General features: G+C 37.7%; 1 protein-coding gene across 1 annotated transcript in view; it reads left to right on the top strand.

Moving 5' to 3' along the window:
* DNAL1 (dynein, axonemal, light chain 1) overlaps positions 1-27,485 on the top strand; it is a 45,392-nt gene that overhangs the window by 6,888 nt on the left and 11,019 nt on the right. The window contains exons 2-5 of the mRNA XM_006884695.1: positions 2,639-2,677; positions 8,574-8,683; positions 10,513-10,568; positions 16,654-16,709. Of these exons, the coding sequence (XP_006884757.1) occupies positions 2,639-2,677; positions 8,574-8,683; positions 10,513-10,568; positions 16,654-16,709 (261 nt within the window). The remainder of the gene's footprint in view (positions 1-2,638; positions 2,678-8,573; positions 8,684-10,512; positions 10,569-16,653; positions 16,710-27,485) is intronic.

Genomic DNA, 27,485 nt, shown 5'->3' with positions numbered 1-27,485 from the left:
TATTCCATTGATCTATGTGTCTGTCATTGTACCAGTACCATGCTGTCTTGACTACCACAGCAGTGTAGTAGGATTTTAAGTCAGGGAGTGAGATGGGAGGCTAAGATTTTTAAGCTCTGTCTCACATACTTTGGGAACGTGGCCAGGAGAGACCAGTCCTTGGAGAAGGACATTAGGCTTGGAAGGGTGGAGGGATAGCCCAAGAGAGGAAGACCCCAAATGAGATAGATTAAAACAGTAACTGGGGAATGGGAGTAGGTATGTCAGAGTTAGAGTAGGGCAAGTTTCAGAGTTGTTGTAAATAAAGTCACTATGAATTGCAGGCAACTCAATGGCACATAACAACAATGACAGTGTTCCCTTGCTCTGTTCTGATAACAGCTTCTTGCTCTAGGTACAGATTTCATATGAGCACAATTAAGTGTTCTGAGATTTCCATTTTGCTCAGTGTTAGCCATGGTTTGTTCTGATCACACAGTCAAACGTTTGCCTTTGCATCATCAATAAAACAAAAATAAGACATTCTTCTGGTATACTCTACTTTCAGCCAGGATTCATCTGACATCAGAAATTATGTCAGTTCCATGACATCTTCTAAACCCAGTTTGAAATTCTAGCAGTTCTCTGTTAATATACTGTTCTAGCCATTTTTGGATGATCTTTAGTAATATATTGCTTGAATATGATATTAATGATGTTGTTGTTATGTGCCGTCGAGTCGTTTGCTACTCATAGTGACCCTATGCACAACAGCCCTAAACCCTGCTCTATCCTGCGCCAACTGCACTGCCTCTGACACACCTATGCCAGTTACCCCAGTCACCGAATCAATCCATCTCATAGAGGGTCTTCCCCTCCTGTGCTGTCCCTCCACCCTCCCAAGCATGATGTCCCTCCCCAAGGACCCATCCCTCCTGGCAACATGTCCAAAGTATGTCAGACGAAGCCCCAAAATCCTTGCCTCCAAGGAGTAGCTTGGTTTAATCCTCTCCAACATGAATCTGTTTGTTTTCCTGGCAGTCCATGGTACATTCAGTACTCTTCTCCAGCACCACAGCTCAAAAGCATCCACTCTCCTTTGTCCTCCCTAGTCATTGTCCTAGCACCTGTAGTGACCCCATAGCAAAAGGTCAAAACCTTGCCTTACCCTTCACTATCACCATCTTCACCTTGCTTGAGTCTGTTTTTGGAGTCATTGTGTCAGCCTGTCTTAGTTGACCTCTTCTACCTTTCCCAGCATGATGACTTTTTCCATGCACTGGGCCCTCCTGACAGTATGCCCATCTTTAGTAATAACTTTAGAAGCAGGAGTGGCATCCACTTCCTAAATTACATGCCTCTGGAAACTCTATGAACTTTGATAAATGATGGTAGTTATAGAAAGGCTTCAGGCCTTTTGTTCATAGGGTCGCTATTAGTCATGCTCAACTCGATGGCCATCAATAACAACAACAACAACAACCAACAACGTAATCATAAATTGCTCTTGATTGTAAGATCATGATATAAAAACGTAAAAAAAAACCAATACAACTATGAGATATCATCTCACCCCAGTAAGAATAACAACATTTAACAGAACAAAAGCAACAAATACTGGTGAGTTTGAGGAGAAACTGGAACCCTTATTCACTGTTGTTGGCAGTGTAAAGTGGTGCAACCACTATGGAAGGCTGTATGGTGCTTTCTCAAAAAGTTGCAAATAGAAATACCATTTGACCCAGCAGTTCACTGCTGGGAATATGCCCTAAAGAAGCCATAACTGCCACCCAAGCAGATATATGCACACCCATGTTTATTGCGACTTTGTTCTCAATAGCAAAGAACTGGAAATAACCCAAGTGCCCATCCACAAATGAATGGCTAGAGAAGCTATAGGTATATTCACACAATGGAATACTATGCAGCACTGAAAAACAAGGAACTAATGAAATAATATACAAAATGGGTGACCCTGGAGGACATTATGCTGAGTGAAATAGCTCAGTCACAGAAGGACAAATATTGTATAGGGCCACTGTTGTAAAACAGGACTGACATCAGGGTTGAGGGAAGACATAGAAGGAGGGGATGAATGATGTATACTGCATTGAAACAGATGAGGGAGAGAACTGTTTAAAAGGGATATATGATTGGGTATTATTGTCATGACAGGAGTCCATAATGAAGGCTGCACAATAGAGTGGACTTGGGGGGAGGGATTACATAACAATGAAAGAGTTTTACTTTTCAAGAAGAAAAGTGAATTGGGAGGGGGTTGGCAGGGAGAAAAGTACAACAATGAATAAATGGAAACCCTAAGTCTTTGTAAACTTTAATTAAAATTAATTTAAAAAACTTTAAAAAACTCAAAATCTTAGAATCAGTGAAATAAGTTTTAATATCAAGTGTGAAAACTTTTTTCTACAATCCAGGCGGGAATAAAGTATATGTATATATAGCATAAATTATTTTTCTTTGTGAAACATTTACAGAAATCATCTGATTTTAAGAAATTAAAATTGCTGCTTTTTATATAGAGTTTCAAATAAAGACATTATTTATTTTAATGGTAAAGAAGCCAAGGCTAATAACTTGACAATTGAATTACCAAATCACATCAATGAAGAAAACCTTTGTTTCTCTTCTTTTTTAAAAGGCAAAAGCAACAACAATCAAAGAAGCCCTAGCCAGATGGGTGAGTATGTGTGTTTTCATTTCTTTTAGAAACTATGTAAAGAAAATCATTGAATAGTTATTTAAATCTAACCCATTCAACATTAGGATTCTTAGGATATTGGGACTATTCAGTATCTTCACAGCAATGATGAATACATAAACCTACACAAATTATAAATTGTGTAGAAACTTAACACATACATCTATGCACGTATCTACACATACACACAAGTAAATAAAACAAAAATTGGAAAATTCTAGATGGAGCTCTGATGGTCTACTGGCAAGAAGCTGAGCTGCAATCCTAAAGACACGTTGTTCGAATCCACCAGATGCTCCGCTGGAGCAGGAGGGGCAATCTCCTGGGCCAGTCAGATTTGATTCAATGGTACACAAGAAGAAAAAAAGAAGTAAAAAGAAAACTGGGAAATTCTGAGTAAGATTTGTTGATTATATCAGTATCCTGTTTGTATAATATACTACAGTTTCATAAAATATTACCATTGAGTGAAAGTGTTCAAAGTGTACAAGGGATTTCACTGTATTTTTTTCTTACAAATGCCTGTGAATCTTTTTTAGAGCAAAAATACTTGTATTAAAAAAAATAAAACCACTGGAAAATTTAAATATGGAAAGGCTGACTTGTCTGTTATTACAAAAAGGCTGGAATCTCTGTGTTATAGTAAAGTCTTTTCAACTTTACCATGATTAGCAGGTGATTGGTGTGCATTGAGATTGTCTGGATTTTAGACAGGTGATGGCTTTAGCCTGTGGAAATTAGAACAGAAACAGGCATATGAAAAAATGTAAATCACGCATAGACAACTGGAAAAATATAAAATTTTAAAAACCTGGATGACCTCTCTAAAGTACTAAAGAGCAATGGTGTCTTTTTGGAGAGTAAGGTGCGTCTGATACAGGCCATGGTCTTTGCAATCACTTGTTATGCATCAGAGAGTTGGACAATGACTAGAGAGGATAGAAGGAGAATTGATGCCTTTGAGCTGTGGTGCTGGAGAAGAGTATTGAATGTACCATGGACTGCCAAGAAAACAAACAGATTCATCCTGGAGAGGGTTAAACCAGGCTGCTCCTTGGAGGCAAGGATTCTGAGGCTTTGTCTGACATACTTTAGACATGTTGTAAGGAGGGACTGGTCCTTGGAGAGAGTCATCATGCTTGGGAGGGTGGAGGAACAGCACAGGAGGGGAAGGCCCTCTATGAGGTGGATTGATTCAGTGACTGGGGTAATTGGGATGGGTGTATCAGAGACAGTGCATTTGGCACAGGACAGGGCAGAGTTTAGGGCTGTTGTACATAGGGTCGCTATGAGTCGCAAGCGACTCGACAGCACATAACAACAAATGATGGAGTAACATTAAGAAGGATTCTGTATCATAAAAAGCATGCATAAGACTTAAACTATAAGTGTTTTTAATATTATAGAAACTTGAACAGCTATAATACAAGATTTAGATGTAATTTTTCTGAAATATGGAGATGGCCTTTTTAGTTTTTCTGACCAATGATAGTTTGTCCAATGTGTCAGTGGGTTTTTTGTATAATTAGCCTTTGGTTTGGCTTTTTTGGTCTTTGAATAAAAAGTCTTTCACTTGCCTTATGGAGCACTGGTGACCTAATGCATATAGAGTTGTGCTACTAATCTAAAAATAACCCCTCTGGCAGTTCAAATCCACCTTCTCTGGAGATAGACAGTCTCTTTCCATGTGATTCAAAGCCATAGACAGCCACTGGACCGGACAACAGGGAAATTATTTAGGGAAAATAAAAGCAATGAAATAAGGGAGCTCTGGTGGCCTAGTGGCAAGACGCTGCACTGCAATCCCAGAGATAAGGGGTTCAAATCCACCAGGTGCTCTGCTGGAGAAGGAGGGGGCAATCTCCTCCTGTACCAGTCAGATCTGATTTGACGGTACATGTAAAATAATACAAAAAAAAAAAAAAAGAAGGGAAAAAAAGCAATGAAATAACTATTGGCAGTTCTTAGACATTTCTTATTTATGGTAGTTGCATTTTGAAAATTTGTATTTGGTTAAATAAAACCAGGAAGTTAGTATGGAATAGGCACAGTATTTTATTTTATTTTTGTTCCATTGGATTTTAGGATTTAATTATTTATAATAATGAATGTATTTTTGTTTTAGTTTGTAGGTTCTGTCTCTATATTATGACCATATAAATTTTACATTTTTTTCTTTGATATTGGTTTGCTTACTAAGTTAGTATACATTCTGTTTCACACTATTCTTCATTCACATTGTGTTTCATACAATCATTCTCATGCATTCTAGTTAGTTGTTGTTTTTTTATACTCGTTTATTTATCAAGTTTATATACATTGTTTTTCACGCTGCATCTTTCCAGTTTGCTCCATACACCCCTCCCTTTACCCATCAAATTGTGCGACCCTATAATTAACCACCCCCACCCCTTACCCATCCTCACCCCTCTTCTCCCTCCCCCCACCTTGGACCCTAATACTTCTTCTACAGTAATGGTTTTATATTTGTCCTTATGAGACTAAGTTCACTTAGCATAATGTTCACCAGTCCCTCCCAGGTTAGGTAGTAATTTACAAAATCATTGTTCCTACATGCTGCATAGTATTCCATTGTGTGAATGTACCATAATTTCTTAATTTATTCAGTTATGGTTGGACATTTGGACTATTTCCACATACTTCCTATGGTGAATAATTCTGCTATGAACATTGGTATACAAGTCTCTGTTTGTGCCTTAGTCCTCATTTTCTTGGGGTATATTCCAAGCAGTGGAATAATTGGATCATAGGGAATTTCTATGTTCCATTTTTTGAGGACATGCCAAACTCCCTTCTAGAGTGGTTGTGCTATTTTACACTCCCACCAACAATATATGAGAGTTCCTATCTCACCACATCCTCTCCTACATTTATTATTTGCTGTCCTGTTAAACTTTGCCACTGCTACTAGAGTGAGATGGTATCTCATTGTGGTTTTGATTTGCATCTCTCTTATTGACAGTGATTTAAAGCATTTCTTCATGTGTCTGTTGGCCATCCAAGTATCTTCCTCTGTGAAAAGTCTTTCCATGTCTTTGCCCATGTTATAATTGTCATTTTCTTGTGGAGGCCCTATAGGATTCTGTAAACTTTTAGTATGAGATCCTTCCATGCATTATGAGGGTTTTTTAAAAATTTATTATTTTTTGTATGTGTACCATCAAATCATATTTTACCAGTACAGGATGAGATTGCCCCTCCTTCTCCAGCACAGCATCTGGTGGATTTGAACCACGTACCTCTGGGATTGCAGTGCAGCTTCTCCATGCATTATGTTTTATAAAATTAATCACCATTGTACCTTGCTGATCATTACCCTGTCTTTTCAAGTCCCTGCTGTATCATTCTGATTTCCTCCATCTCCTCCCTCCACCCACCAAACTGTGCAGCCCTGTGGTTTTCCCCTACTCATCCTCATAGCTCCACTCCCACCCCTTCCCCCCTTGAGTTCCCATACATGTTGTACTAGTTATCCTTCTATTTTTACAATAATGGTCTTAGGCAGTATTTGTCCTTATGAGACTGAGTTAATTCACTTAACATAATTGCTTTCCAGCCTCTCCCAAGTTACGTAATATTTTTCAAAATCATTGCTCCTGGGTGCTGCATATTATTCCATTGTGTGGATGTACCATAATTTCTCAATCCATTCAGTTGTGGTTCAGTTTTGGGCTGTTTTCATGTTCTTGCAATGGTGAATAATGCTGCTGTGAACACTGGTGTACAGATCTCTGTTTGTGTCTCAATTCTAATTCCCTTGGGGTTATTCCTAGTAGTGGAATAGCTGGGTCATAGGGAATTTCTTATGTTCCACTTTTTGAGGAAACATCAACCTCAACCTGCCTTCCAAAGTGGTTGTACCATTTTACAGTCCCACTAACAGTGTGTATGAGAGTTTCCACCTTTCCACTTTCCCTCCAACATTTATTGCTTGTTGCCCTATTAAATGTTGCCACTGCCACTGGGGTGAGATGGTAATCTCATTGTGGTATTGATTTGCATCTCTCTTATTGCCAGTTATTTTGAGCATTTCTTCTTGTGTTTGTTGGCCATCCGAATATCTTCCTCTGAGAAAAGTCTTAAGTTAGAGCAGATCAAATAAACAGCTTTACCTCAGCTGTGTTTTAAAGAGGTCTTCTAAAATTCTTGGCATTCTGAGTTTCTAATTCAAGCTACTGGATTGTGTGTAGAAAAAGGAGACTGAGATGTCAGTGAAAACAATTGATCTTGCGGATCTGAACCTGGAATTTAAGAAAAGTATGCTTAGCAAATAGCTTCTCCTAACAACACATCTAAAGTATGTAAGCTAAAGATGAAGCTTCATCATCTTTGCTTCCAAGGAGCACTCTGGCTGAACCTTTTCCAAGACATTACCTATTTGGTCTTTTGGTAGTCCATAGAATATTCAGCACCACAACTCAAAGGCATCAGTTCTTTTTCTGCTGTCCTTATTCATTATCCAGCTTTCAGATGCATAGCAAGTAATTGAAAAGATATTACAATCTAGAGTTGATCTCAAATGAACTTAAAAAGCACCTCAAAAACAGATTTGAGGCATAATACAGAAGACCAGATGAGTTGTAGGATGACATCAAAGACATGATCCACGAGGAAAGCATGATAATATTTCAAAGTATGTGAGATGAAGTCTCGCCATTTTTGCCTCTAAGGGTATCATGTTTACATTTCTTCCAAGACATAGTTGATTGTTCTTTGGGCAGTCCATTCAATGCTCCTCACCAGCACCACAATTCAAAGGCATTGATTAATCTTCAGTCTTCCTTATTCATTGTCCAACTTTCAGATGCATAGAAAGCAGTTGAATATTAAGCATTAAAAAAGTGTGGCTTCAAGGATAAATATTGTATAAAACCATTATTGTAGAATGAGTATAAGGATCCAAGAGGGGTGGGAGGGGGTCCAAGCAGAGGGATGAGGATGTGCAGGGGGAGGGAGGATTAATCATGGGGTTGTACAATTTGATGGGTGGGGGCGGGGGTGAAGGAAATTGAAAGAATTTGTTTTCAAAAACAATGTATTTGAATTTTGTAAATAAACTAGTATAAAATTAAAAATAAAGAAAAGTATGCTTAGGGACAAGGAATTTGTTACTGTGTTGATTTTGTTTGTTTATGGAGTTTGATTTTTTTAAAAAGAAAATTTTTATTTTACACTAGTTTGCTTACAGAGTTCATATACATTGTTTTTCACACCTGATCTTTCCCATTTCCTTTACCCACCCCTCCCTCTACCCATCAAATTGTGTGACCTTATGATTATCGTCCTGCCTGTCCTCACCCCTTTCTCCCCCCTTCCCCTTTGGTTTCTCATACATATTTTACTGTTTATCTTTTTATTTCTACAATAATGGTCTTATATAGTATTTGTCCTTAAGGAACTGAGTTAGTTCACTTAGTGTAATGCTCTCCAGATCCTCCCTAATTAGATAGTACTTTTCAAAATCATTGCTTCTGGGTGCTGTGTTGTATTCTATCGTGTGAACGCACCATAATGTCTCAGTCCATTTGATTGTGGTTAGACATTGTTTGTTTATGGACTCTTAAAGGATTATGAAGATTTTCTTTCCTCTTTCTTTCCATTTGGCAAAGACCTAACCATGAATTGTTTAATTTAACCTTGTAGAAAGAAATCTGTAAGTATTATTATTAACAAGATCATTCTGATTGTCAGGGATAGTAAGTAGATGTTTTCATTGAAAGAATGGTAAAGATGCAGTTATTAAATTCTAATAGTTGTTTGAAATAAATGTTGGAAGATTTTAGGAAATTCTAGCCCTTTTTGATTCCATTTGACAGTCAAGGAACATTTTCTTCCATTTTTACTTTTGTCATAGGAAGAGAAAACAGGACAGAAGCCATCTGAAGCCAAAGAAATAAAACTTTATGCCCAGATTCCCCCTATAGAGAAGATGGATGCATCTTTGGCCATGCTTGCTAATTGCGAGTAAGTTTTCTAGTCTTTTTTCTTCTTTCTAAAACTGTTATTAGGTTTCCTTCCCTTGCTTTCCATAAGTTAGGAACAAGAACAATGTTTTGTTTCCCCTGCTCTTCATTTACTTTTTGTTTACTAATGTAATTCTCCTTTGACAAAGAAGAGTTAGCAGCCCAGCACTTAACCATTTTTGTCACCAGAGCTCCTCACAGTACTTTTAGATATAACATAAAAAGTACCTCCTCCCCCTCAAAAAGTGAACATGAACCTAAATTGTATTCCCTGTGAGAACTAATTAGCATACCATACCAGTTAGAACCTCTTTTTTTTGTCCCCAATTTTCATCAGGATCAAATTCTATTTATTATTTTGTAATCCTGATTTCCTATAAACTTTAGATATCTGTCTTTACTACCCATTTACATTTATTTTCTAAGTATGCTACATAGTGTGTATCAGGAATCTGTTCCTAATCTGAAGTAGTTCTGCTAGGACTCCTTTACTTTGTTTTTAGATTTTAATTTTTTTTTTTAAGGATAGTAGAATTACTTAATATTCTTTCTGACCCTTGGATTTAGATATTTTAAGCTAATTCTGGTTAAAATTTGATTTCTCATTCTTATTTTGTTAGTGAGATTACCCTGTTTTTTTTCTAAGTATGATCCCTTGATCAACTAAATAAGAATCTCTTCATATAAGAGCTCTGGTGCCTAGTGGTAGATTTTAATTCTGGCTTTGTCACTTTCTGGTTGTGTAACATTGAATAATTGATTAACATCATTATGCTTCAGTTTACTCACTTGTAAAATATCAGTAATAATAATAATTAACCTTAGAGGATTGTTGTGATCATTAAAAATTCATGTTAAGTACTTAGAAAAGTACTGGACATCCATTAAGTAGTCAATAAAAGTTACCTGTTATTATACTTTTGCATTTAATGTACTAAGATATTAAAAAAAGATTTTGACCAATAATATAATACCAAGAATGTTTAATTTAAATACTTTTAAATACTGGGGTTTGTGGGGATATGGCTTATTAAACATAGCTTTCACTGGGAGGGTGTATAGGGTGGGTAGGATTATATTGGACTTTGTAGTATAAAAATTTCTGAATGATTTTGACACTTGAGAAAAAATATCCATTCTGCATATGCTTCTATATATTCCTGTTTCCTATATTTTTTACTTTACTTATTTAAAATAGATCATATAAAATGTATTGTTCTAAATAAAATGTATTCAGTTATTTTTTAAAAAATTTTACTATGTATAGAGTGTCTAGGAGTCAGAATCATCTGGAAGGGAGTGAGTTCTAAATAATGGAAATACCTTCCCATGCCTGTTTAGGTAGCCTGATCTTGTTGTTTTAATGGCAGTATAATATTTTATTTTGTGGCAATGCTTCTTTTACCTTTTTCTTGATTGATACAGGTTTTTAAAAAAATTTAGTGCTGTGATAATATAAAAGCTAGTTCATACATCTTTTGGCATTTTTATTGTATTTCAATAAAATCTATTCCTAGAATTGAATTGCTAGATAAAAAAGTACATGCATCAAACATTTTATTAAATAACACCAAATTGCCTTCAAAAAGCTTTCTTTTTTTCTTCAGCAGTAAGTATGTAGCTTTAACATATTTTACAGTTAATTTTATACTCAGAAAAATTTAAGATTTTACAATAAAGAAATTAGTGCTGTGACTGAAGAGGAGGAAAGTATTCTGTGTAAAAAAGAAACATTAATTATATATTCTATGAGCATTTAAAGAATAATTTCTGGTAAACCATTTAAAGTTTTTTCTTTGTTAATTCAAGTTTTTCTTTGTTCTTTTAAAGGAAACTTTCACTGTCTACAAACTGCATTGAAAAAATTGCCAACCTGAATGGCTTAAGTAAGTGATCCACAGTAATAGATGGTTTTTGAATTTTCTACTTACTCCAGAGAGCGTATGTCATTCCAGACACTGGCACCTGTTTTAACGTAGTACTTGTCAGAAAACATAGAAAATAATCCATATGTCCAGAATTTTATAACTTAGAGAACATTAGAGATAGTGTGAAACGTGAACATTTTAAAGATTTTATAGAGTTAGAATTAAGAAGTCCTTAATAGAAAATCCACTTTCTTGCTATATATTATTTATTTATATATATTCTTTATTTAGATTTGTCTTTTGAGTATATTTTAAGCTAATGCTGATTAAAATTTGATTCTTAATTATTCTTATTTTGTTGGTGATGTTATTATATCCCTAGGAGGTCTTTTTGGAGAGGGACATGATGCTTGGAAATGTAGAGGGACAGTGAAGGAGAGAAAGACTTTTCACTAGGTGGATTGACACAATGACAGAAACAGTGGGCCTGTGTGGTCAAAGATTGTGAGGATGGCACAGGATAGGACAGGATTCAGATCTCTTGTTATTCATAGGGCACTGTGAGTTGTACTTGACTCAACAGCACCTAACAACAACAGCAGTTGTCAAAGCCTTGACTCCCTGTATTACTTTCCTATGGCTGCTGGAACATATGACTATAGTGGTTTCGAACAGCAAACATTTATTCTCTCCTAGTTCTGGAGACTAGCAGTCTGGAATCCATTAACTGGGCCAATGTTAAGGTTTGGTAGGCTCACATTCTCTCTGGAGGGTCTAGGAAGCAGGCCACTCCTTGTCTATTCTAAACTGATTGCCACCATGTTGAAACTGTTTTATCTCTGATCTCTATTTGGTTTCTGAGGCTATAAATCGCACAAGATTTACTCTTTCAAATTCAGGTAACTGCTTGTATTTTTTGCTTGTGGCCTCATCACTCCATCCTCTTCCTTTGTGTTCACATTGCTTTCCACTCTTTGTTAAATCTCCCACTGCCTTCCTTTTATAAGGATACATGTGATTTCACCCAGTATAATCCAGGATAATCTCTCCATTTTAAAACTCTACGTTTAATAACATCTACAAAGTACATTTTTTTGCCATATAAGGTAACATTCTCAGGTTCCAGGGATTAGGAGGTGATCTTTTGGGGAACGATTATTCTGTTTACTCTACCCCCCCACCACTCGCCATCCTGTAAGTCCTCCATCCACAGTCATCACTGTTGTCATTTGGTACCATTGACTCAGTTTGCACTTAGCATGACCACATGCATACTAGGACGAAACACCATCCTCACAGTTGTGGCTGTGCTTGAGCCCATTTTTGTAGCTCCCGCATCAGTCCATCTTCCTGATCTTTCTCTTTCCCCCCCTAACCTTCTGCTTTGCCAAGTATGATATCCTTTTCCAGACTAGTTTCCCTTGATAACATGCCTGAAGTGTGTGAGACAAAGCTTGCCATCCTTGCTTCTAAAGAGCATTTTGGCTGCATTTCTGCCAAGACAGATTGTTTGGGTTTTTGCTAGAGCATGACATACTCATTACTGTTTGCCAGCACCACAATTCAGAGGTATCCGTTTTTCCTCACTCTTTGTCCTTAATTGTCCAGCTTTCATCACCAAGTCCTGTCAGCTTCCCTCTGAAGAAGCCCTTATTTAGTTGTTTTCTATTCCCAGTAGCATTAGCTTTAATTTAGACACTTATCATTCTCCCTTAGATCAAGCTTTTCAAGAATTTTTTAAGAGTAAACATTTCTTTATTTCTTTCTCTCTGCTGAGTGAGGTAGTGCAACTGCTATTTATATTCCTCCTCCGTGCCATAAACAGGTCTTTATTGTTATGCACAATGCTGTGTAAAAGAGGATTCTTGCTTATCTGCACGAAGGAAAGAGTTAGGCTTAAGTCAGCACTTCATCTAAGAATCACGGTGATAGGAGAAGGGGAGTGGTGGCTTAGTGGTAGAAATACCATCTTTCATGCAGGAGACCCCTGACCAAAGCACCTCACTCACTTGTAGGCAGTAGTAGTAGTAGGCTTGTGTGTTGCTTTTTTCCTTTTTAAAATTTTTTACTGGTTTACTTACAGTTTGTATACATTGTTTTTCACATTGGATCTTTCCCCTACATTGTTTTTCACATTGGATCTTTCCCCTTTCCTTTACCCACCCCTTCCTTCACCCATCAAATTGTGCGACTCTATGATTAAGCTTCGCTTTCCCCTCACCCTGCCCATCCTGGCCACATGCTCAAGGTATATGAGACACCTTCAAAATCCTAGCCTCCAAGAAGAAACTTGGTTTTACCCAGACAGACCTATTTGTTTTGTTGGTGGTCCATAGTATGTTCAAGACTCTTCTCCAGCACCACAACTCGAAGGCATTTATTCTTCTTCTGTCATCCTTAGTCATTGTCTAGCTCTCTGATGCATAGCAAGTAATTGCAAAGACCATGGTCTGGATTAGGCGCACCTTAGTCTCTGTCGCAACTGACATTGTTGCTTTTCAGTACTCTTGACAGTACTGAATTTCCCTGACAGGAAATTTTCCCAATGCAATTCTTATGAATACACATTTAAAATATGTATGAACATATACTTATGTAGCAGAAATACAGTTTTAGAAAGCAAAATTTACCTTTATAGTTCAAATCTTAATTCTTTCTCTTGCTTTTAAAATTCTAGTTACAACCCACTAACTTGAATTTGTTAATGGGTTATGACACACAGTTTGTCATGCTGGTGAGGTTGTGGAGAAACTGGAACCCTTATTCACTGTTGGTGGGAGTGTAAAATGGTGCAGCCACTATGGAAGGCAGTATGGTGCTTTCTCAAAAAGTTGCAAAGAGAGATACCATCTGACTCAGCAATTCCACTACTGGGAATATACCCTAAAGATACCATAACTGCCACCCAAGCAGATTTATGCACACCCACGTTTATTGAGGCCTTGTTCACAATAGCAAAGAGCTGGAAACAACCTAAGTGCCCATCAACAAACGAATAGTTAGAGAAGCTGTGGTATATTCACACAATGGAAAACTATGCTGCATTGAAAAACAAGGAACTCATGAAATATTATACAAAATGGGTGACCCTGGAGGACATTATTCTGAGTGACATATCTCAGTCACAAAAGGACAAATACTGCATAGTGCCATTGTTGTAAAACAGGACTGACATAGAGGTTTTTTGGGGGGGGACTAAGAAAGATGGGATAAGTTATGTATACTGTATTGAAACAGATGAGAGAGAGAACTGTTTAAAAGGTATATATTATTAGGTATTTATTGTCATGATGGGTCCAGAACGAAGGCTGCATAGTGGAGTGGACTTGGGGGGAGGGATTGTATAACAATGAAAGAATTTTTCTTTTACTCTTCAAAGAGAAGAACAAAGTGGAGGGTACTGGTGGACAGGGAGAAATTGCTGATGTCAGATGAATCTTAATTGAAAGCACAGAATACCAGAAAAATGTGTATTGTGTCTTATTGGCTATGCAGAGGCATTTGCCTGTGTGGCTCATAACAAATTTTGAAGAACCCTGCAAAGATTGGGAATTCCAGAACACTTAATTGTGCTCTTAGAAACCAGTACATAGTCCAAGAAGCAATTGTCTGAAGAGGACAAAAAAAACATGGCTTAAAAGGAGGAAGGGTGTGCAACAGGGTTGTCTCCTTAGTTATAGTTATTCAGTCTGTATGCCAAGCAAATCATCCAAGAAGGTGAATGTTTTGGAGAAGAATGTGGCATCAAGATTTGTGCAAGACAACACCCCCATGATACATCTTGAAGGATATGTACATGTACAGCCAAGCACAATCAATAAGAGTGCATCTGAATTCCAAAATCAATCTCCATAATAGTCTATGTGTTTCCTACTGCCAAAGGGGCCCTTTAGAGTAGTGAGAGAAGATCTTCACCCTGAAACCCACAGCGTCCCTTTTCAGCAGGAAGTAGCTAAGAGAATACGCCGTCCCCTTTTCCTTATGACTCAGGGTGAAGTCTCTCTCAGGGAGGAGTGATAGGGAATGGCAAAGGATACACTGACAAAGAAGATTAATCAGAACTGGCTTTGACAAGCACTGTGGCATTTGGACAAGAACAAACTGGGAGGAGGGTAGAGAGAATAGTGCAACAATGAATGAGTGGAAGCCCAAAATCTCTGTAAATGTTTATGAAAATTAATAAAATATAATTATAGAAAAAAAAAGATTTGTGCAAGACTCGTCAATAACCTATTTTATGCAAATGATACAACCTTGCTTGTAGAAAGTAAAGAAAACTTGAAGCACTTGTTGCAGAATATCAAAGACTATAGCCTTCAATATGAATTATAACTCAACATCAAGAAAACAAAAATCTTCACCACTGGACCAGTAGGCAACATTATGATAGATGGAAAAAAGATTGAAGTTGTCAGTGATTTTATTTTACTTGTATCCACAATCAATACCTATGACAGCAGCAGTCAGGATATCAGAAGATGTGTTGCATTGAGAAAATCTGCTGTCAAGGACTTCTCCAACCTGCTAAAAGAGCAGGATGCTCATTTAAAGACCAAGGTGCATGCAATCCAAGCCATGGTCTTTTCATTTGCTTCCTATGCATCTGAAAGTTGGAGAGTGAATCAGGATAATAGAGAGGAACTGATGCTTTTGAATTGTGGCATTGAAGAAAAGTACTGAATATCGCATGAACTACCAAAAGACAAAGCAAATCTGTCTTGAAGCAAGTGCAACCAGGGTGCTGTTTATAGACAAGGATGATAAAACTGTGTCACATACTTTGGGCATGTTGTCAGAATGAGTCTTGGACATGGACATTACGCGGGGAAAAGTGGAGGGTCAGAGAAAGAGAAGACGACCCTCAACAAAATACATTGATACAGTGACTACAGTAATAGCCTTGAGCTTGTCAGAGATCCTAAGGATGGTGCAGCATAGGGCGAGGTTCAGATCTGTTCATAGGTTTGTTGTGAGTTGTCGACTCAAGGTATCTATCAACATGGCAACAACAACACTATTGAACTTTCATTTCAATAGCTATATGTAGCTTAATTGCCTTATTGTTATAGATGTTCAAATTATGAAAGTAAAATGTGTAATGTATGCAAAAATAATCAAAGTAGATGTCTGTTTTCTTGGGAATCTTTTTTTAAAATTTGGAAAAATCATGTATGTACTTAGTTTCATTGAAATGGTTCAAAACGGATTACAATGAAAAATAAATCTTCCTTTAACCACAGCTTTCAGTTCCTTCCCAAAGATAACCACTGTTTTCTACTTTCTTTGAGAAATAGTCTGTGAATATACAAATATAAACATCCTTTTTCACACAATAGCAATAGGCATCTGGTTTTGTACAACAAACCACACTCTATTCAAAACAAAAGAGTTTTTCCAAACCTCATTCCTTTGGGATTGCAATGCTGCTTCTTACCACTAGACTTACCCATGCTGACTGCAAAAATATTAGATTCACATGATTTCACTTCTATTCCTTTGTGGAGTGAGTTGGTATATATAAATATGTATTTCTGTTTTCTAGTGTGGGGAGGTCTGGTTGCCCAGTGGGTAAGGAGTTGTTCTGCAAACCCAAAGATAGATGGTTCAAATTTACCACCTGTTCCACAAGAGAAACTTAGGGAGTCTCCTTTGTGAATTACAGTCTCTATAAACCCACTGGTGGGCCAGCTGTGAGTCAGTTCAACTTGATTCTGACTTGATGGCAATGAATTGTGTTTGAATTGAATTTGGATATTCATAGTGTAAGATACTTGAAATATATATCTATTTCTCAGATTTAAACTTCTCTTTACTACTATTTTATCTTTGTAATATTTTTAGTTGCCTGCAATTTATGTGTCTCTATTCCAAATAATCATTTTTTTAATTCAGTATTGACATGATATAGAATTATGTTTACTCTAGATGATAGGCCAATTTATTTTTTAACTAAATTATCTACTCTTATTAATATAGTAGATAATTAGCTATTATATAAGAATGTTACATAAAATTTTCTGAAGATTTATTTTAGTGTATGCTAGGTTGACACACTTCCATAATATGATTCTCATAAATAAAAATTGCTTTCTTTCCACTACAGAAAACTTGAGAATATTGTCATTAGGAAGAAACAACATAAAGAACTTAAATGGACTGGTAGGTTATTCTTTATTGCTTAAAAACCTGTACAGATACTCTTTTCTAAGTATAAAAATAATACTAATAATACTTGTCTGATGCAGAAACTTTTAAGGAATAGAACTGTAAAAAATAACCTACTTTTAATTTTTATTGACATCCTTTTATAGACAGTAAAAATCATACTTTATATATTATTTTGTACCTCTGTTTTTACTTAAGGTATAATAATTATTTCTCAGTGTCATTCATTCAGCAAACTTACTCAATGTATTTCCTGAATGCCTACCTTAAGCCAAGCATTGGCTAGGCACTGGAATAGGAAGCAAAGTTCTTGCTTTCCTAAGCTTTCATTATAACTGTGGAAGACAGACAAAAATAATCATATATCAGGTGGAGATGAATGTAATGGAAAAAAAATGTTTGGTAAGAGAACACATAGACTGATTAAGTTGTCTCTAGGGAAACTCAGGGCATATAGAGTAAAGCCTAAGTATTCCACACTGAGGAGACTGCCAATGCAAAGGTCCTAAAACAAAACCATTTGGCATGCTTGTGCAAGAGCAGGTATAATTGAATGAGGGAGGAAGAATGGTTTTCAATGAGTTGGAAACAGATCCAGGAACCAGGCTAATAAGGCCTTATAGACCATAATAAGGATCTTAGATTTATATATATTCTCCTTGCTCCAAGTGGGTTGCAAACACATTGAAGGTTTTGGGTCATAGAGTCTGACTTAAAAGAATTTGATAAGAATTTCAACCATGCCCTTTTAAAATGACAGCATAATATTCTGTTTTATCAATATTCTGTAATTTATTTAAACCAGTTACTGTCTGTTCAATATTTAATTGTTTCCAGTTTAGAGTTATTATAATCAATGCTGTTACGAATCTCCTTTTAGCTATATTATTTCACACATCCATGAATAATTCCTTGGATAAATTCCTAGAATGGAATTGCTGGGTCAAAAGGTATGAATTTCTTTTAAGGCTTTTGTGACATTATCAAGTTGCTCTCAGAAAGACTGTAACATACTATACTACCACCAGTAATGTCTGAGGCTCCTTATTTCCCCTTACAAACTGGGTATTTGAACAATTGTTATTAATTTTTGACAATATGGGTTTGGTGGGGTTTTTTTACAGTGTATTTTATTTGTGCATTTATTGACCATTTGTATTTCCTTCCAACAAAGATGAAATAAAAAAATCTAGGCATGATTTTTTTTACATTTTTAAAAAATTTATTATCAATTTCAATGAAAATTTACAGAGACTTTGGATTTCCATTCATTCATTGTTGCACATTTTTCTCCCTGGCCCTTTGCTCCAGTTCACTTTTCTCTTTAGAAAAAAGAATCCTTTCATTGTTAAACAGTCTCATTCTTCCCCACCCCTCCCACCTCCAGAGTCCATTTTAGTATGCCACTCTTATTCTGGACTCTTGTCATGACAATAATACATAATCATATATTCCTTTTATACAGTTCTCGTCCTTCTCTGTTACAATGCCGTGTCCATTATTTATCTCCTCTTTTCTTACTTTCCCCCCATATCAGTCCTGTTTCATAACAGTGGCATTATGCAGTACTTGTCCTTTTGTGACTGAGATATTTCACTCAGCATAATGTCCTCCATGATCACCCATTTTGTATAATATTTCCTGAGTTCCTTGTTTTTCAGTGCTGCCTAATATTCCATTGTGTGGATATATCACAGCTTCTCTATCCATTCATTTATTGATGAACACTTGGGTTGTTTCCAACTCCTTTCTATTGTGAACAAAGCAGAAATAAACAAAGGTGTGCATATATCTGCTTGAATGGCATTTCTGGTTACTTTAGGATTTATTCCCAGTAGTGGAATTGCTGGGTCAAATAGTATTTCTATTTCCAACTTTTTGAGAAAGCACCATACTGCCTTCCATAGTGGTTGCACCAAAAAGACCATACATTTTCTAAAGAAAGTTCACATTATGTGTGTCAGAGATGGTGAGGATAGCACAGAATAGGAAAAAGTTCAGATTTCTTGTTCATAGGGTCACTGTGTGTCCTGCTCTACTTGATGGCACCTAACAACAAACTGTCTTTTACTCCTTCCAGTCAGTGAGCTAAGCTTGTGTTTTATTAAGAGCCAGTGGGGTTGAAACTGCAGTAAGTCTTAATAATAACCTGCTAAGACTAGAATTGTTGTTGTTTGAACTAACATAGTTAACTTTGAGTAAGAACCACCTCATAGTTAACCTTCTAGCTGGTTTTCAGAGTCAGTAAATCCCACAGGAAGAGATTGTCCATCCTGATTCCACTGAGCATCTGTCTGCTAGAAATTGAGCCCCATGTGCCTTGAGGATTTCAGCACAGCTTCTTACCACTAGGCCACCAGAGCTCACTAAGGAGGACTTGAAACCTTTGCTGAAGAAGGTCAAGGACTACAGTCTTCAATATGGATTGCATCTCAACCTCAAGAAAACAAAGGTTTTCACCACTCAGCCTATTGGCAGCATCATGATAGATGAAGAAGAGATTGAGGTTGCCAACAGTTTAATCTTACTTGGATCCATAAGCAACGCTCTTGGCATCAGCAGTCAGGAAATCACAAGATGGGTTGCTTTAGGAAAGTCTCCTGTCAAGGACCTCTCAAAAGTGCTAAAGAACAACGATGTCATTCCAGAGACTAAGGTACCTCTGATCCAGGCCATGATCTTCTCAGTTGCTTGCTATGTATCTGAGATTTGGATGACTAAGGATGGCAGGAGAAGAATCGATGCCTTTGAGTTGTGGTACGGGAAAAAAGTATTGAACATACTGTGGACTGCCAAGAGAACAAACAAGTCTGTCGTGGAGAGAGTGAAGCCGACTTGCCCTTTGGAGGCAAGGATTTTGAAATGCTATCTCATATATTTTGGGCATCTTCCCACAAGGGACCAGTCCTTAAAGAAGGACATCATGCTTGGAGGTTTAGAGGGCCAGCGCAGGAGAGGAAGACCCTTGGTCAGATGGATTGATATAGTGACAGTGGCAAAGGGGGCAGGTATATCAGAGACAGACTGGCTCAAAGTAGGACAGGGTTCAGAACTACTGTTCATAGGGTCTCTATGAGTCATAGTTTACATGACGGTACATAACAATGCCTTTGAGTTGTGGTGTTGGAGAAGAGTACTGAATATGCTTTGGACTACCAAAGAAAACAAACAGGTCTGTCTTGCATACTTGGATAAATTGCAACCAGGAGCTCCTTAGATGCAAGGATGGTGAGACTTCATCTTACATACTTTGTACATGCTGTTAAGAGAGGCAAGTGCTTGGGAAAGGATATCATGCTGGGAAAGGTGGAGTGTCAGGGAAAGAGAGGAAGACTCTCAACAAGATGGATTGACACAGTAACTGTAGCAATGGGCTCGTGTATTCACAGATGATGAGGATGGCACAGAGTACGGCAAGGTTCAAATTTATTGTTCATTGGGTCAGTTTAACTCTATGGAACCTAACAACAACTAAAAACTTGTCTTTTCATGTTAGTACATACTATTTAATGTATTTTTCATATAAATGCATATGTAACAAAACATTTAAACATTTTGGCATGTATAATTTAGTGACATTAATTATGTTCATCATGTAGGTCAACTATCATGTATCTTATTTCAAATTTTTCCATCACCCTTAACAGAAGCTCAGTATTTCTGAGAAATGAGGCTTCCTTTTCCCCTCCATTTCACCTAACCCTGTTGTTTGTTTTTTGAGTTTGCGTCTTTGGTGGCTTAGTGATAAGAAGTTGAGCTGTCAACCCTAAGACACTTGGTTTGAATCTACCTGTTCCTCTGTGAGAGAAGGATGGCAGTTTCCTCCGAGACAATTTAAAGCCTTGAAATACCCATTGTATATTTCACTCAGCATAATGTCCTGCAAGGTCACCCGTAGTGTGTAATGTATTATGAGTTCCTTGTTTTTCAGTGCTGTGTAGTATTCCATTGTATGAATATACCATAATTTTTTCTATCCATTCATTTGATGATGGAGACTTGGGTTGCTTCCATCCCTTTGCTATTGTAAATAATGCTGCAATAAACATTGGTGTGCATATATCTTTTTGAATGGCAGTTATAGTTTCTTTGGGGTATTTCTCAGTAGTAGCATTGCTGGGTCAAACAGCAATTTCTAATTTTTTGAGAAAGCACGAAACCACCCTGTTTGCACCATCTTACACTCCCACTAGCAATGAATAAGGGTTCCAAACTCCACAATCTCACCAGCATTTATTATTTGCTGCTCTGTTAAACTTTGTTAATATCTCAGTCACAAAAGGACAAATACTGCATAGCACCACTATTATAAAGCAGGTCTGACATAAAAGTTTGGGAGGAGAATATGATAAGAGTGGAAAGAAAATGAACATTGCATTGGAACAGATGAAGGAAATAACTGTTTATAAGAAATATATGATTAGTTATTATATGTATAATAATAGCCCAGAATAAGATGTATATTGCAAAAAGGTCTGGAGTTGGGGGAGGGAGATAATTGTGTAACAGTGAATGAATATTTAAAAAACCAAAATTTTAAAAAGCAAAAAAAAAGTCGGCTGGGGGAAGAGGAAGGAATGGAGAGGAGGTAAAAATGTGCAACAATGAATGAATGAAAATTTAACTTTTCTGTAAATTTTAATTAAAATTATAATGAAAATAAATATTTTATATAAAAAAATAAAAGCATAAGTTTAACAGAAAAAAAACCACCAACCCAGTTTTATTGCGGCACTATTTACAATAATAAAGAAGTGGAAACAAACAAAAAACCCAATAGCCCACTGGAGGGTCAGCTATGCACTGGTTCTGACTCGATGCTATACAATAACAGCTACCTCTTTATTTCCGTTCTGATTCATACATTGGGTATTTTTAGGTCTTTTTTTTTTCTTGGTTCTTTCAACTTATTTATTATGTTCTTTATTTTATTATAGTCTTTCAGTCTGTTTATTATTTAAGTTTTCATGAGTATGATTTCCCTCCCTCCACCTTGTTCATCTGGAGGTGCCATCATTTCCAGTTTATATTATTGTATCTGTTGTTGTTGTTATGTGCCGTCTAGTCGTTTGCCACTCATAGTGACCCTATGTACAACAGCCCTAAACCCTGCTCTATCCTGTGCCAATTGCATTGCTTCTGACATACCCATCCCGATTACCCCAGTCACTGAATCAATCCACCTCATAGAGGGTCTTCCCCTCCTGCGCTGTCCCTCTACTCTACCCAGCATGATGTCCCTCTCTAAAGACCTGTCTCTCCTTGCAACATGTCCAAAGTATGTCAGACGAAGCCCCAGAATCTTTGCCTCCAAGGAGTAGCCTGGTTTAACCCTCTCTAGGATGAATCTGTTTGTTTTCTTGGCAGTCCATGGTACATTCAATACTCTTCTCCAGCACCACAGCTCAAAGGCCTCAATTCTCCTTCTGTCCTCCCTAGTCATTGTCAAGCTCTCTGATGCATAACAAGTGATTGCAAAGACCATGGCCTGTATCAGGCACACCTTCGTCTCCAGCGAGACACCGTTGCTCTTGAGTACTTTAGAGAGGTCCCTAACAGCAGACTTTCCCATCCCAATATGTTTTTTGATTTCCTGGCTGCTGGTGCCAAGAGTGTTGACTGTGGAGCCCAGCAAACTGAAGCTTTGAACAATCTCAATCTCTTTGCCATCCATCCTGATGCTACCAATTGGTCCAGTGGTGAGAATCTTTGTCTTCTTGACATTGATTATTGTATCTAGGACATTAGAATTTTACAAACTTAACTATCAGATGCATCTGATTCAGGCCATAGTCTTTCAGATTACTAGCTATGCATCTAAGACCAGGACAATGAATGAGGATGACAGAAAAAGAGTTGACTCCTTTGAGCTGTGGTGTTGGAGAAGGACACTGAACATCTCATGGATGGCCAAGAGAACAAATAGCTATGTCTTGGAGGGGGTGCAGCTAGAGTGTTCTTTGGATGCAAGAATGATGAGGCTTCACCTCACATACTTTGGACATGTTGCTAGGAGGTACTATTCCTTGGAAAGGGACATGATGTTGGGAAGGGTGGAGGGTTGATGAAGGTGGATTGACACGGTGACTGCTGCAGCGGGCTCTTGTGTGTCAGAAAGTGTGAGAATGGCACAGGACAGGATTAGGTTCAGATCTTTTCTTCATAGGGTCGTTATGAGTCGTACTTGACTTGATGGCACCTAACAACAACCATAACATCATTAGCTATCACAGTTCTTTCAGATGATCAGTGTTTTTGACAATGCTACTTTCTGCAGGAAACTCCTAGGTGGATAGAGCCTTCAGAATTCACTTACTGCTCCATCTTTCTTAGATAATTCTTTAAGCCTAGCCCAAGTTGTCTCTTATTCAATACTTCCCAAACAGAATAGAGAACATATGCTCATCACTCTATACTCAGTAAAACCTTGATCTTTGACTATTTATTTTACCTCTGCTCTCTGTGGGTTATGTTTCTATGCTTTAAAAACTCATAGGCTGCTCAGAAAGGCCCCTGAGTGACATAAATGGTTTGTGCTAAACTGCTAGCCTGAAGGTTAATGGTTTGAGCTTATCCAGAGGTGCTAGGAAGAAAGGCCTGGCAGCCTGCTTCCTGAAGGATTCAGCCAAGAGAACTCTGGAATAGTTCTGTTCTTTAACATATGGGACTGTCATGAGCCAGAATTGACTTAAGGGAAACAGCTTTGTTTTGGGGTATTTTAAAGCTATTCAGAAAGCAGATACTGAATGAAGTTCCCAATTATTGGTTGTCATAACTCCCCTGCTCTCTGAAATTTACTTAAATTCATAGCCATGGAGTCAGAAGCAACTCATAGCTGATACCCCATCGGGTTTAGAGGCTGTAAGGCACACAGGTGGAGGAAATTGCCCATCTGGCTTTCTCAGAGCTGCTGGTGGATTCAGACTGTGAGATTAGCATGACTTTTATGTTAGCCGTGCAGCTCTGTAAGGGCTCTTCCACTGTCCAAGGACCCTCTTACGCTTCTGCTAGAGGCCCTCTGCTGTCCTCAAGTGGGGATTGGGTGCACTCAGATTACAGCAGCCACCTTCCCACCAAGATATGGGCATGCCAAAAAACCCCTGTTGTTGTTCTTTACTGTGAAGAACTAACCCACAGCTGACCCTCCAGCAGGTTTTCAGAGGCAGTTTAATTGTGTGGGAGGAGATTGCCCATCTAGCTTTTCTTTTTTTTTTTAACTTTTAAAATGTTTTGTTTTTATTTATTTTCATTGTTGCAGTTTCTTCCTCCCTCTCTTCCCACCTCTTCCCTGCCCTCCCCACAATGCACCCCTTGTTTCAGATTGTTGCCATACATATAATACCTAATCATACATTCCTTTCTGACAGTTCTTCCCCTCATCTATCTAATGTAGACAATGTTTGTTCATTGTCTATCCACTCTTTTCCCATTCTCTCTCTCCAACCTCCCCGGCTTGTCTGCTCTATTTTAAAACAGCAGTGTTAGGATTTTTTTGTAACAGATGTTACACTCAGCATAATGTCCTCCAGGCTTCCCCATGTTGTGTAATTTTCGCAAGTTCATTGCTTTTCAGTGCTGCATAATACTCCATTGTGTGAATGAACTATAGATTTTCTGTCCATCATTTGTTGATGGGCACTTGGGTTGCTTCTATCTCTTTGCTATTGTGACTATCACAGCAATAAACATGAGTATGCAGCCCCTTTTTCTCCTGTAGAGCAGTTGGTGGATTTGAACCACATGCCTTAAGAATTGCAGTGCAGCTCCTTACCACTAGGCCACCAGAGCTTCCTCGACAGAGCACCAGGGAGAGCTCTATCTAGAGCATTTAATATTACTATAATATTTTTTCTAAAGATAGATTTTGGGGCTCTTTCATGTTCACGTGTTAACTGGAGGTGTGTGAGTGGCAGCCACTTCCCCTCCCCTCCCCCCTGATTCCAGAGGGAAGGCCTAGAACAGTTGCAGAAGCATTTTTCCAGCTGTGTGAGATTCATTGATGTGGTTCCATCTGGAGCTCCTGGCTACTGTCCCTTACCTGCTGATTCACAGTGCCACAGGATTTTGCACAGACTTAATATTAACTTTCCTTGATTATATCTGGGGAGGTTTGGAAAGACAGACCTATTTACATGTCATCTTCCCTGAATCTGCGTTCTTTTTAAACTGATGCACAATATTGTGTAATGGTAATATATAGTAACGTGCTTAACTATTGCTGGACATTTACATTATTGCCAGAGTTTTTTTGAGTGACTTTATTGTACATTGTTGTGAATATAAATCATGCTGCAGTGGACACCCGGGCACAGTTCTCCTTTACCAGTTCCTTTTGAGTGTTTGCATGGGATTCCTAAATGGAGAAATGCTGAAAATATATGTGCACTTAAATTCCTGCTGGGTATTTTAAATGACTCTGGGTTATGCCAGTTCTCCTGTCTATGGATGGTCTGTAGGTGAGGGTCATCCCCTCCACCCTTGACATCACTGATTATTATCAATTTTTTAAAAAAATTTGCGGGGAGCTCTGGTGGCCTAGTGGCAAGTAGCTGCATTGCAATCCCAGAGGTGCATGGTTTAAATCCACCAGGTGCTCTGCCGGAGAAGGAGGGACAATCTGCTCCTGTACCAGTCAGACCAGATTTGATGATACATACGCAAAAAATAATAAAATATTTAAAAAAAATATTTGCAACAAGCTACCTTAACCATGCTCTTTTTATTATTAAGTTCAAAACATACTTCACTATTATCAGTAATTAATGATCCTAAGGAGCTCTGATGGCCTAGTGGCAAAAAGCTACGGTACAATCCTGAAGGCGCACAGTTTGAATCCACGAGATAAGCCACCAATAAAAAGGAGGCTGTTAGAAAAACATGACCTCATTCACAGACAACAGAATCGATAAATTACCCAGGAATGCATTTCTTGTACAAGAACCATACAAGGCCTTACAGATATTAAAATGATAAAATTCTGCTGAAGGACATATTGGCACAGGACAGAGCGGAGTTTAGGGCTGTTGTACATAGGGTCGCTATGAGTCGCAGGCGACTCGATGGCACATAACAACAACATATGTACTTTATATTCACGAACTTAAAAATGATTCTTAACTCTTTGTAAATCAATTCTGAATAATTTCTGACTAAGGACCCTTATCTGTGGGACCAAGTAGAACTGCTCCATTAGGTTTCCAAGGCTTTAAATCTTTACAGAAACTGACTGCCACACCTTTCTCTCTCCTGGAAGCTGGTGGATTCCAATTGCCAAAGAAAAACAGACCCTGAAAATCATTACCATTGAGCCAGAAGTTGATCATCCCGCAGGTTTGAAGAGGCTTACATTACATGGGAGGAGATTGCGCAACCTTTTTCTGAGAAGCAACTGGAAAATTCAAACCACCATCCTTTGGGTTGGCAGTACAACTCCTTATTCCCAATGCCACCAGAATGATAGCTTTACTGAATTCATCCACATGGACTATGCCATATTTACTGATGAATATTCTCCAGATTATTTCACCAAAACCTCACCTGTATTACCTATTTAAAATAAAATAATAGGGGTGGTGCAAGTAGCCAAGTGCTGAATGACTGATGGTGTAAACCTACCCAAAGGCTTCTCAGAAGTAAGACCAGGTCATGTGCTCTCAAAAGGTCACAGCTTTGAAAGCTTTATGATAGATTTTGCCCCTTTGGGGTTGCCCTGAGTTGGAATAAACTAGATGACAATTAATAACAAGTGTTACTTGAAATGGTTTTAATACCTTTTGACATTCTAAAAAGATTTTGTTTAGTATTAATTTTGCTACAACTTTTCCACAAATATTTCCCTGCTTTTAGATTTGTCAGTCCAACTTTGTGGAATATCAGTTTTAGAATCACTTCTCAAAGGACTAAAATAATACTATTAATCTAATTGAACTGGTTAATAAGTATTTATGTTTGGGAAGGTACAAAAAGGCAGCAGGATAGATTGAAAATGTTTTGAAAGACTTAACTATGTCCTGGATTTTTATGAAATTGTAACTCAGCATCTAACCCAAGCCATGGTATTTTTAATTGCTTCATATGCATTAAAATGAATAAGAGAGAAGAATTGATGCCTTTGAATTACAGTGTTGGCAAAGAATATTGAATGTGCTGCCAAAAACACTTATTGCCGAAAAAAAAAAATATATATATATATATTGGAAGAAGTGCAGCCCCTTAGAAGCAAGGGAAGTGAGACTTGCTCTCACATAATTTGTGAATGTTATCAGGAGGGGGCCAACCCGTGAAGGAGGAGATCAGGCTTGGCAAAGTAGAGCATCAGCGAAAGAGGGAGACCCTCAGCAGTTGATGGCATTGTGGCTGGGACAATGGGAAGTAGGTACACCCGAGATTGTGAGGACGGAGCAGGACTGGGGCAAGGTTTTGTTTTCTTTGTCATCAGTTTTTTTATGATTTAGACTTGAGTGGACAGTGCTTAACAGTATGCTCAGAAGAATTTGCAATTACCTCATATTCTCAAGGAAAAAATTGGGTATTCAAAATGCTCTGAAATGTGGCCAGCATAAACACCTGCATCCCAATAGCTAAAAGCGAAATGAAGACAAAATTGACGCAAGTAAATGATCAGAGCGTCACAGATATTTCCAGAAGCTTTGCTTTTGGAACTTTAAATTCATGTTGCTAAGGCAAAGAACTCTCTGTTTGCTCAACTGTGGTTTAAACCCACTCAATTTGCATGTTATTGTAATGCTGGAAGCTATACGACTGTACTGG

This window comes from Elephantulus edwardii, unplaced genomic scaffold (genome assembly GCF_000299155.1).
Source record: "Elephantulus edwardii isolate Elephantulus edwardi_28Jun2011 unplaced genomic scaffold, EleEdw1.0 scaffold00037, whole genome shotgun sequence".
Classification (NCBI taxonomy): domain Eukaryota; kingdom Metazoa; phylum Chordata; class Mammalia; order Macroscelidea; family Macroscelididae; genus Elephantulus; species Elephantulus edwardii.
The sequence above is the reverse complement of the archived record's forward strand: the minus strand, read 5'-3'. Positions and strand labels throughout refer to the sequence as shown.